The sequence below is a fragment of the Geotrypetes seraphini genome, chromosome 13 (genome assembly GCF_902459505.1).
Source record: "Geotrypetes seraphini chromosome 13, aGeoSer1.1, whole genome shotgun sequence".
NCBI lineage: Eukaryota > Metazoa > Chordata > Amphibia > Gymnophiona > Dermophiidae > Geotrypetes > Geotrypetes seraphini.
The window spans coordinates 59,014,499-59,025,466 of NC_047096.1; the positions used below are offsets into that span (position 1 = coordinate 59,014,499).

At 44.6% G+C, this 10,968-nt stretch overlaps 1 protein-coding gene across 1 annotated transcript in view; it reads right to left on the reverse strand.

Moving 5' to 3' along the window:
• RND2 (Rho family GTPase 2) overlaps positions 1-10,768 on the reverse strand; it is an 83,467-nt gene extending 72,699 nt beyond the window's left edge. Inside the window, exons 1-2 of the mRNA XM_033918625.1 lie at positions 10,212-10,768; positions 9,733-9,820 (exon numbers count right to left, since the gene is read on the reverse strand). Of these exons, the coding sequence (XP_033774516.1) occupies positions 9,733-9,820; positions 10,212-10,313 (190 nt within the window). The 5' untranslated portion in view covers positions 10,314-10,768. The remainder of the gene's footprint in view (positions 1-9,732; positions 9,821-10,211) is intronic.
• Between the last annotated feature and the right edge of the window lie 200 nt (positions 10,769-10,968).

Sequence of the window (10,968 nt, forward strand, 5' to 3'; positions counted from 1 at the left end):
ATGTCTCCTCTTTTCTAGGGAAAATAGCCCCAGTTTCTCTAATCTTTCAGCATATGAAAGGTTTTCCATACCTTTTACCAGTCGTGTTGCTCTCCTCTGAACCTTCTTGAGTATCGCCATATCCTTCTTAAGGTACGGCGACCAATAATGGATGCAGTACTCCAGATGCGGGCACACCATCGCCTGATACAACGGCAGGATAACTTCTTTCGTTCTGGTTGTAATACCTTTCTTGATAATACCCAGCATTCTATTCGCCTTCTTAGAGGCCGCTGCGCACTATGCCGACGGCTTCATTGTCCTGTCCACCAGTACCCCCAAGTCCTTTTCTAGGCTACTTTTACCCATTACCAGCCTTATCAAAAACACTTCTATATGTTAAAGTGTGAGGGGTGGTAAATTCACAGGAAATACATATAGGGTCATCATCTTCCTAACCCAATAGTATACTTTGTGTATTAGTTTCCTGTAAACTTTATTTTCAACTACTCTAGCAAAAATATTCCAGATGCAAAGTTAAGGGTGATTTATACTAAGTCTATATTATGTACTGCAGAAGCTTGGCCAGAGCATATAAAATATTATGGAGTAGAAAATTTGTAAAATCAAAACATGTTTTCACTGGAGAAAAAAGTGACACTATAACACTCAAACCACTTTTAGCTAATCCAGATTCCCGAAAGCACCAAGTGGATATGAGCAACGTTTGACTCTCATAAATAAGGTGGGTTTTTAACGCTATAAAAACTGAAATACCCTAAAAATAAAAAATAAAAAAAAGGAGACATACTAGCAGTTTTAAGATTCATTTCTACTTAGACTATTAAAGTATGGCATTACCAGCACTGTGAGATGCCCACAGGAAAGAGAAGCTAGGGGGGTGGGGGTCAGGATTTCATAAACTCAGTTTCTGGTGATGAACTGCAATGTAGCACCCTTGCTCCATAAAATGACTCAAATGGAACTTTCAAAACACAAAAACATAACACATCCATCAGTTTCAGCAATAAAAAGCAACAGCCAGAACAAGAAAAATAGAAAAAGGAAAAAAAAAAGAGGGATGTTAATATTTTTATCCTCCCAAATAAATTCAGCTAGAATACAAGAGTTTAGTGGTTTTGTCTTGCTATTACTGCAAAAGTCATTTGAAAACATCCCTCCACGGTATCAGCTGAAATGTGTTTGCTATAAGACACTCTGTGACAGCAAGCAAATGGGACACAAGAGAGGCGCAATGCGGGTAAGCTTTGATGAATTAATCCAGGGTTAAAGTTTTGCCGGCTTCCTTTTCCACACAGGGCCCCCTACACATTACTGTACTAAGAAACAGACAAATTTTTTCCCAACGCATAGTTTCAATGGGAACGAATGGGGTCTGGGAACCCAGAACAAGGTCAGTGGAGCTAAACCTTGCTGCCTGTCCACTCTAACCCCCACCCCAACCCAGTCTTTTAATCTTATCCACAGTCCTGACAGCTCTTCACTGAAGAGGGGAGGGGAGAATTCTTTAATCCAAGATTGTGGCTTTCCCACACTCTGTCACCACTGCCGGGAAGAGACCGTACTCCCTCAGGCCAGGGAAAAGAGGCACCGAGGGGCAGCCTGCTGATGGAACAGTAGCACCCCTCTCCCCCAAGCACCATCTTTTAAGACAAACAGGAAAGGGGAGAGAGAGCAATTCTTCTTCTTCCTATCACCCCAATACAAACCGGAATAAAGAAAGCCTTTTTCAAAAGCCTCAAGTTTCATGAGGACTTCTGCCAAAATCTCAAGGCAGAGCACAGTAACTCCAAAAACTAGTATCAAATGCCATACAGAAAAGGTCATGTCAGGGCATAAAGAGCTTTCTTTTTCCCAAAGATGGGGCATAGCTATTAATAGGACACAGATACCTGAGGGCTTTAGTTTTCTACTGGAAGTCATTCATATTTTTGAGGTGGCGGGCTCACAAGGGGTGGGCCCTAGAGATACAGAGTCTGTCGCCTGGAGGGCTTAGGGAGAGGGGAGAGAGTCTGTCACCTCTACTATTCACCTGCTTTACAGCCACCATTGGTCACCAGGGTTGAACCCTGTGATGTAATTATTCAGGCACAGACATGCGAGTACATCCGTGGCTTCAGCTCCTGAAGGAGGGCACAAGTTTCACAGATGTAGCTGAATGCTGTCAAAGACCAAATGGCATGCCTCATCTAATCTTGATAGTATTGTGACCCCAGGCACGGCACAGACTATAGAGGCATCACCTTAGGAGCCCTGGGAGTGTCTTTCGGTGCAAAGCTAGTTCAGCCCAGCTCCACGTTGCTCTCCTAATGCACATTACATCCGGAAACAAAGCTCCGAACCCCATCACTGAATAAAGTGCTCTGGCCCTGCTCCTTGTGCTCTGCCCTCTTACAGGTGATTGTTGATGGGTTATCAGACACCTCTGGGTCCTTCATAGACACGATGACAGCACCAGCTTCTTGGAATTCTGCACAAAGGCAAACCAGTGTGCTAATCCATCATCTTTATGTATCTGCAGCCATGTTTATGCTTTCTAAGAATTTGAAATGTGCCATGCAGTTCAACACGGAAGGCGGGCTGCTTTGAAAACATCCCTCTTTTTAGCATGTAATTTTATCAGTCGCTAATCTTCTGTCCGGTCTCACCCTCCCAAAAGTGCATTTCCTGTTAGTCCAAAACACCAACTGGCTAGGACAGCCATTGGCCACAATCAGCCAACTGTCAATAGCTTGCTCATAATATGGTTACCATCCTTAAGTGCATTTTTGCTGCTTATGGTTTAATAGCAATAAAGAGAAACCCAATGCCCCCCCCCCCTCCCCGGAGTCTCACCTTGGGGAAGTAATGTGAAGAGGGAGAATGGCCTCTTTGGGTCATGCAGCCTCTCCCAGCAGACGTCCTAATAGCTTTTCTGGGAACCTAATAGCTAAGAAAGATCAATAAGAATTTTCTGAAGTAGGGGGTGAAAAGTGGTCGCGTTTCTTTGGGGAGTTTCAATCAATTCTGCCTCGGTTACCTATCAGAGGGAGAATAATTCAAGAGGAACAAGGAGGGATCTCACCAGGAGAGGCTGAGCAGCAATCCCAGCAACTCCCCCTTTTCCTCTCTCCCATCGTGGAGAAAGGAATTCCAGTCAATTCTCTGCAATAGCAAACAATATCCAGCACTGGGAAGCCAGTTCATAAAGGGGCAGCAGGTATCGCAGGGACAAGAGGAAAAGAGAGCCCCAGGAACCTCCTTGCTGAATCATGGCAATTAAATTGCTCGGGAGCCCTTCGTCTCAAATGGGGTCCGAGTGCTTTGTGTAAAAAATAATACTTGGGTTGAGGGAGGGGTGCTTTGCTATACTGCAGAAAGGTCTCCATTAGGAAGTAGAAACTACCAAAAGCCAGAATTACTAGCTTGATTTCCAATTTCTAATTTAACTTCATTCTAAAATTTATATGCCACAGTCCTAAAGGATGTTTAAGGTGGAATACAATGAGATGATATTAATTATCTTTTATAATGAACTGCTCAGCTTTAAAGGCAAAACTGTCCCTTCCTCAGGCAGCAAATGAAAGAGGTGCAAATATCTTAATTATACATAGGAGTCCTTGAAATTTTGATCTTTTTAAAATTTTCTATACTGTTGTACCCCATTCAGATGGACTCACTCTGAAAAGGGTGATGGACAGAAGGACTAACTTCCCCAGGGGAGATGAAAGGGGGGGTGATAAGAAAACAGTAAAAAAGTTTAAGAAAGTCTGGGACAGGCCCATGAGGTCTAATATTCAGCTGCCAGGGGGCAGCACTTTGGACCATCTGCTGCTGGCGTTCAGTCCGAATATTCAATGCCAGGCCATTTCCAGCAACCAGCACTGAATAGCCAATGTCAGTTTTAACTGTACCAACTTAATTGGCTAAGTCAATATTCAACGTTAAGGCTGAATCCTTTCTAGTTCCTAAAAAGCATGATAAGACAAGAAAGAGCATATGAGTGGGTAGAAAAAAAATATTTTTTAAAAAAGGAACCTAAGAAGGAGCACCTCCCCCTCCCCCCCCAAAGAAAAAAGAACCCTAGTGAAGAAGCAGGCCTGGAGTTAGCAAGATTTTTCTTTAGCTATACAAGCGGCAAGCAGGCAATACAACTTACCGGAAAGCACTTTATATACTTAAAAGAGAGAGAACAACCTAGAGCAGAATTAGTCACAAACAATCCAAACCAAAAGATAGTCTCAAAAATTCCCACTTTCTCTGTGTCAGCTGGATCACAGTGCTCAAGTCGCAGGGCAAAAACCATGAAACACTTAATTGGCCCATACAATTGTGGCCTTCTGGCTTCTCACAAGTGCCTGACTCACACTGCGGTGGCGGCAGGGAACTGTTCCTGCATAGCTAACAAGTGACCTCTACCTGCCAGAAAGACTTACATTTAACATAATACAGTGGGAGCAAAAAAAGAAAGAAGAGACATGTGCACATGCCTTTATCACAGCACATACATTTCTCCCTCCATATTCGCAGGTTCAGCGCTCACGACTTTGATTATTCACGGTTTTCATCTTGCTGACTCCGACCCCCGAATGATATCATCCTAGAATGCCGAGAAAAATGTTCAGCGCTTTTTGTCGGAGTGGTCGGACAAATGGCAGCATTGAAGAAAAGTGTGCAGAGAAAAAGGGGTGCAGAGAGAAAAGTTCAGTGGGGTCGCGATTTCACGGTATTTGCGAGGGCTATACCACAAACCCTGCGAATAGAAAAGTTGAAAAGTTATTTACAATATTTTGGTATTTGCAGGCCATCTAACCCTAATCCCCGTGAATATAGAGGGAGAAGTGTATAGACAGACAATGCCATGTCAAAACCCACTTATCTAAATTTACAGTTTTTCTAGGTTAACATCAACTTTCCAAAACAGCTAGGCCTGTTCTTGCTCTAAACTCAAGTTTCATTTTTGTGGCATTTTTCTTGATCTTAAAAGGAAGAAGGGGGAGAGTTGGAATGCTTAACATTTTTTTTAAAAAGCATAAAATCCACAGATGTTGCAGACCGCCACAGGGCAAAAAGAAACATTGTTCTTTAGTATAAAAATATTAAAAGCCTAAGAAATGAAATTTGGAAATGCACAAAGCTGGGTAAGCCAACAGGAGCCAGGCTTTAAGGTTCTTTTTTGTATTTCCTTTGTGGCTTGAAACAAACTTGAAAGTAGCTCATTTGGGGAAAGAAAAGCAAGGCTGCAGATATCTCCTGGTGTATCACTAAAGCTTTTGTGATTTCTGGCCAGAATTGCTGCGTTCCGAGGTTGGTAAGGAGGACTTTGGCAGGTCAGTTGAATAGCCTTCTCTAATCCCTGGAAATTCCAGTTTTAAACTGACCAGTCAAGCTTCCAATGCAGGTTGCACAAGGTTTAATTTGCTGAACAGAAGTCAGTCTTTCTCATCCCTCTACCCTACCCCTAATCATTTTCCAGCATTCCGACTAGTCCATTGTCTTAATTAACTCACCCGCTTCTCTTAAAACCCCTTACTCATTTATTTGACCTAAAGAAAAAAAAAAAGACCGAGCCTCACTTCACTGCAGTTCCTCAAACAAAACAGATTCCATAGCCGACGTGCACCATGAAACCAAGCCTGATGGTTCCTGTCTTGTTGAGCTTACGTTATTGCTTTGCATCTGACTGCACAGAATAATCCTGACCTAAACAATAAAACAGACTGGAAACATCTTACCTACAAAAATTGCAACCAACATAGTATCTCTCCAATTTGAAAGCAAGCCTCGGGAAGGGCTGGCTAATTGTGTGGCTGGTCCAGGAGGAATAACACATTGCACTGCTCGCAGAGCTACAGAAATTCTCAGCTGTACTGAGGGCCACAGAATTGATTAAACAGAACTTCCAAAGCGCCTCTTGACATTATGCCTCTATATCTATATATCTCTATAGAGGCATAATGTCAAGAGGCGCTTTGGAAGTTCTGTTTAAACCTTTGTTTGCAAGTAAATTCTCCCCCTAAGAAATAATGGAAACTCCACAACCAAAAAACTTGTATTGCAAGACCTCATTCATTTAGAACAGTCACTACACTCCAGCAGCGTCAGAGAGAAAAGAATCATCGGCTTAGCTGTGATGATGTGATGTGTGTATACTGTATGTATTTGTATTGCAAGGCATTGCTTGTATATCAAGTTAAAATTTAATCAAATGTTTTGCATATCAAGTTACCTGCAATCCAAGATTTTACTGTATATATAGACTTTGTTAGTGAAATGCAGATGTTAGCAGAGAGACTGAGCTCAACTCCAACATATCCTGGCTTAGGAGCAAAGCTGGCCCAACCATTAAGCAACCCAAGCAGTCGCCTAGGGCAGCTGCAGCTTCAGTCAAAGTACACCATTAGGTCTTGACAGCCACACAAAGAACCATCACACATCGTATGTGATGATCGTAATTGTTCCGTTTAATTAATAAAATTTTAGAGGTTGCAGGCTAGGGTCTTGAAAGTTATCTGAAAGGGGGGGGGGGAAGATACTGTCCTCCTGGGAGCTCTTTCCTACATACCACCACCACCACTCAACTTGTACAGGGATCTGATTAAAACAAAACCCAACAACAACAAAACAAAAGCAAAATAAAGTCCACTGTTCAACATGACTTTTAGTCTGATGCACTAGCTCTGGCCTTGACCCTACTTTAAATATAGAAATAAAATGCTACAGCAGCAAATGTAACATTTTAAACTGAGATTTAAAGTGCCGATCTCTGCTCAATGGGCTAAAAGAACAGGGTAGCTGGGATGGGACACATTTCACAGTCGGCTATTCATTTTAAAATGCACAAGGATCACTTACAGGTCATGGACCTGATGGGCTGCCGCGTGAGCGGACTGCTGGGCGCGATGGACCCCTGGTCTGACCCAGCGGAGGCAACTTCTTATGTTCTTAAAAATCACATATAAGAAGAAGAAAAAGGTGTACATCAATCATGGTACACAACCTTGGCAGCTGCCTGTACCGAAACATGGTACAAGATATTACACAGAAAATCCAGACCGTCCAGGTCAGTAGGTTCCTTCCATTTGCCCAGGTGGCACATCAAATGAATGGAAAAGCATTCCTCATGAAAAATGTGGTGTGAAATTTACAAGATTTGTTTTTCATTTCATATGGCACATACATTCGAATATAAACCAACCCAAATATAAACCGAGAGAACCTTTTTTCCAAAAAAAAAAAGGGGGGGGGGGAAAGGTTGACTCAAATATTAAGCAAGATAAGACATTTAGGTCATCGTGGTGAGCCATCTACAAAGACTAGAAGTCCTCGCCCTCTCCGTTGATCATTAGCACACTGCTGTCTCTCCTTCTTCAACCCCTCCCCCAAGATGACCGACACTGCTGTCATACACCTGGATCCTCCGGCCATCGCACTTCTTACCCACGCTGAAAAAGCTGCCAGCGATCCTCTGTGTTGGTCCGGTGGAGGGCCTTGAGTTTGCTCAAGGCCTGCCAGATCTTGCTGGCTCCGAGATTATCGGAGAGTGTGAGAGCTCGCAGGCCTTAAGCATACGCAGAAACTCAAGGCCCTACACCGGCCCAACATGGAGGTTCGCTGACAGCTTTTTTAGCATGGATAAGTGCAATGTTGGTCGGGGGGGGGGGGTCCTGGTGTATGATAGTATCTTGAAGGAGGGGTTGTGGAAGAAAGTACAATGCCTTTTGCGGGGGCTGGGGGAGCAGCAGCGCACCAATTGTCAGAAGGGAGGGAAGAGGAGACACCAGTGTGATAGTCATTGGGGGGACTCAAATATAAACAGAGACCTCCATTTTGGGGCCTTTTTTGGCCCCAAATCTGAGTTGATATTTGAGTATATACAGTACCTATTTACCCAATTACTTTGTAGGAAGAATAAATTAGAGTATAATAGTTTTGACTATCTTACAAAGGGGTCAGATATATTTCTTCTCATTAACATTCGTGAAGTTGGCAGGTCATTTTGGGCCAGATCAGTACATGGCAAGAATATCCATACTGGGTCAGAACAATGGCCCAGTATCCTGTTTCCACAGTCATAAGTACTTTGTGATGTCACAATGCCTCATTCCACCAATGCTTAAGAGCCAACTTCATCAGTGATGTCGCAATAGCTTGTTTGTCCTATACAGTACTTGGTTCACATAAGAATTTAAATGAAGGAAGAACAGAGAATGTTGACGTTAAGGTGTTGGTCACCGATGTTTTATTGTCTGGTTTTTTGTTTGTTTTTTATTTTTAAATGTAACTTTGTATTTTTGTATGTAGTTTGTAACCCGCCCTGGATAAGGGCGGGATATAAATAAATAAACCCAACCAAAACCAAACCTAAGAATAGCCATACTGGTCCATTTAGCCCATTATCCTGTTTCCACAGTGGCCAATCCAGGTCACAAGTACCTGGCAGAATCCCAAAAAGAAGCAACATTCCATGCAAAATCTCAAAGAAGAGCAACATTCTATGCTTCCGATCCAGGGCATGCAGTGGCTTTCCCCCATGTTTGTCTCAATAACAGACTATGGACGGTTCCTCCAGGAACTTATCCAAACCTTTTTTGTAAAGCCATCTACATTAACCGCTGTTACCACGTCCTCTGGCAATGCATCCCAGAGCTCACCTATTCTTCGGGTCTTTGTCATTTTTGATGGAGCAAAAAACGGATTCACTATGGCTCACATTAAGATAGTATTCTGTAGGGAGCTCCATGCTGCCTGCCCTTTACAGAATAATAGCTTGGCACACTTCCCATGCCTAATTTTGGGCGTCAGCACTTATACCTGACAAAAAGCTGCTATAAACACTTGTGTCCAACTAATGGCAGTTTGGGCACACAGATCTAAGTATTCTATAACACTGGGCGTAATTTCTGGGAATGCCCCGCCCTTGGCTATGCCCCCCTCTGAATGTCATAGTATAGGGCAGGGGTAGGGAACTCCGGTCCTCGAGAGCCGTATTCCAGTCAGATTTTCAGGATTTCCCCAATGAATATGCATAAGATGTATTTGCATGCACTGCTTTCAAATGCATATTCACTGGGAAAATCCTGAAAACCCAACTGGAATACGGCTCTCGAGGACCGGAGTACCCTATCCCTGGTATAGGAGGTAAAGCAGATAAACATGTAACTTTATTACTGACAGTTAAACACCAATTAACTTCAATAATTAATTGTTAGCGCATAATTGACTAATTAGTTTGAACAGGCATCTGTGATCGTCACCCAAATTTGGGCAACTTGACACAGAATCGGTGAGTTTGTGGCTGGTTGCCTCAGCTGTTTTATTGGGTGGGGATTTAATTCTGCCTGAATTTAAATAAGAACATAAGAAGTTGCCTCCGCTGAGGCAGATCAGAGGTCCATCTTGCCCAGCGGTCCGCGGTCCCTGACTAACTCTATAACCTATCTCCACTCCTATCCCTATACTTGCCTCTTCTCCTATCCCTATAGCCTACCTCTACACCTATCTATACCCCCTCAATCCCTTTGTCTTCTAGGAACCTATCCAATAATTTGGTTGGCAGCTCTAAAAATGAACTTCTGCTAATATTAGGGTCAGTGAAGTGCCAAAGTGTCTGATCTGAAGGGGAAGGTGACAGGCAGATTAGTGGCACTGGAGACCTGCAAGCATTTCTTTATTATTTCGGCAATCCCCCTTAACAGGACGAGTGAAACCATTTAAATCAGCATGAAAAGAAAAGGAGAAGACGTCACCTACCTGACGTGTCCCACATGTTCAGCTCTATCCGCTGCTTCTCTATTTCAAAACTGGCCGTGTAGTTCTCAAAAACGGTGGGGACGTAATTCTGAAAGCAAAAGGGGGGAAAACGTTTTAGCCCAGGGACCGTCCAAAGAGAAGGAAAGCGGCAGCGGGAATTCCACGGCACAGTTTCTCTTTGCCGCTTGCCTTCCACGCCAGTACAGCCTTTCTCGCTACAGATCTTGCGGACAAAAAGTTTCTGGAGGAAGGAGGCTGTTTCTGATTTGGGGGGAAATGGAGCAGATTTTAGTGCTGTGAAATGTGCCCCCCCCCCCCCCCCCCGATGCATCTCTCCCTATCTAGAGCTGTGCATGATACCCAGCAGAAACCACCCCACCCCAGGACAAAGTCAGTGGGTGAGGATGCTACCGAGATGCTTTCTTTCAAAACCCCTGAATTCCCCCCCCCCCCCCCCAACAAAAACTATCATCTCTTGCCTCGGGGTAGCAGTCCTTGGCAAAGACGTGCAACAAAGCCGTTTTCCCGCACTGAGCGTCCCCCACCACCACGATCTTGCAGCGGACCACCTGGTTCTCCATGCTCGCCTCCTTCGGCGTGCAATCCGGCGCTGATCTCCTCTTTTTTTTTTTTACTCCCCCCTGCGGGGGGAGAGGTGGAGAAACTCCCGGGTCCGAGCGCGCAGCTCCGGCGCCGCCAGCTACAGCAAGAAAGCGCTTCCCGGGCCGGGGGGCGGAGCCGGGCAGTGTGCCCCCGCCCCTGCAGGGAGCGGCGCCCACCAACCGGCTCCGGAGCCACGCCCCAACATTACCATAAGAGGCGGAGCTAGGTTGAGGCTTCAGCCGGCAGCGAGGCGCATTTACGGGGACGGTTAAAGCAGTTGTTTTGCGCTTATCTTTCTGGCGCACGAGGCAGATTCGTTTGGTAGATGACAAATGATGTCATTACGCACAGCAATAAAAAAAAGTCACCCCAACAACCCTTCTTGCCGTTCTATAAGAAGCCTGGACAAATAAATGTCTTTAGCTGTGTTTTTTAAAACCCCTGAACATTGCACCAGTACAGTAATAGAGAGCGCAGCTTCGTTAGGGGGAAGCAAACAGCTCAAGGGGGCCCTGCGGTCCGGGCATCGCCCTTCACCTTCTGCGGCGGGGCCTCAGCAGCAGCCGTTTTCCAAAAGTGGCGCGCGGCGCCCCTCTGACGCAACTTCCCGTTTCCAGCTGGGCGGATTGCGTC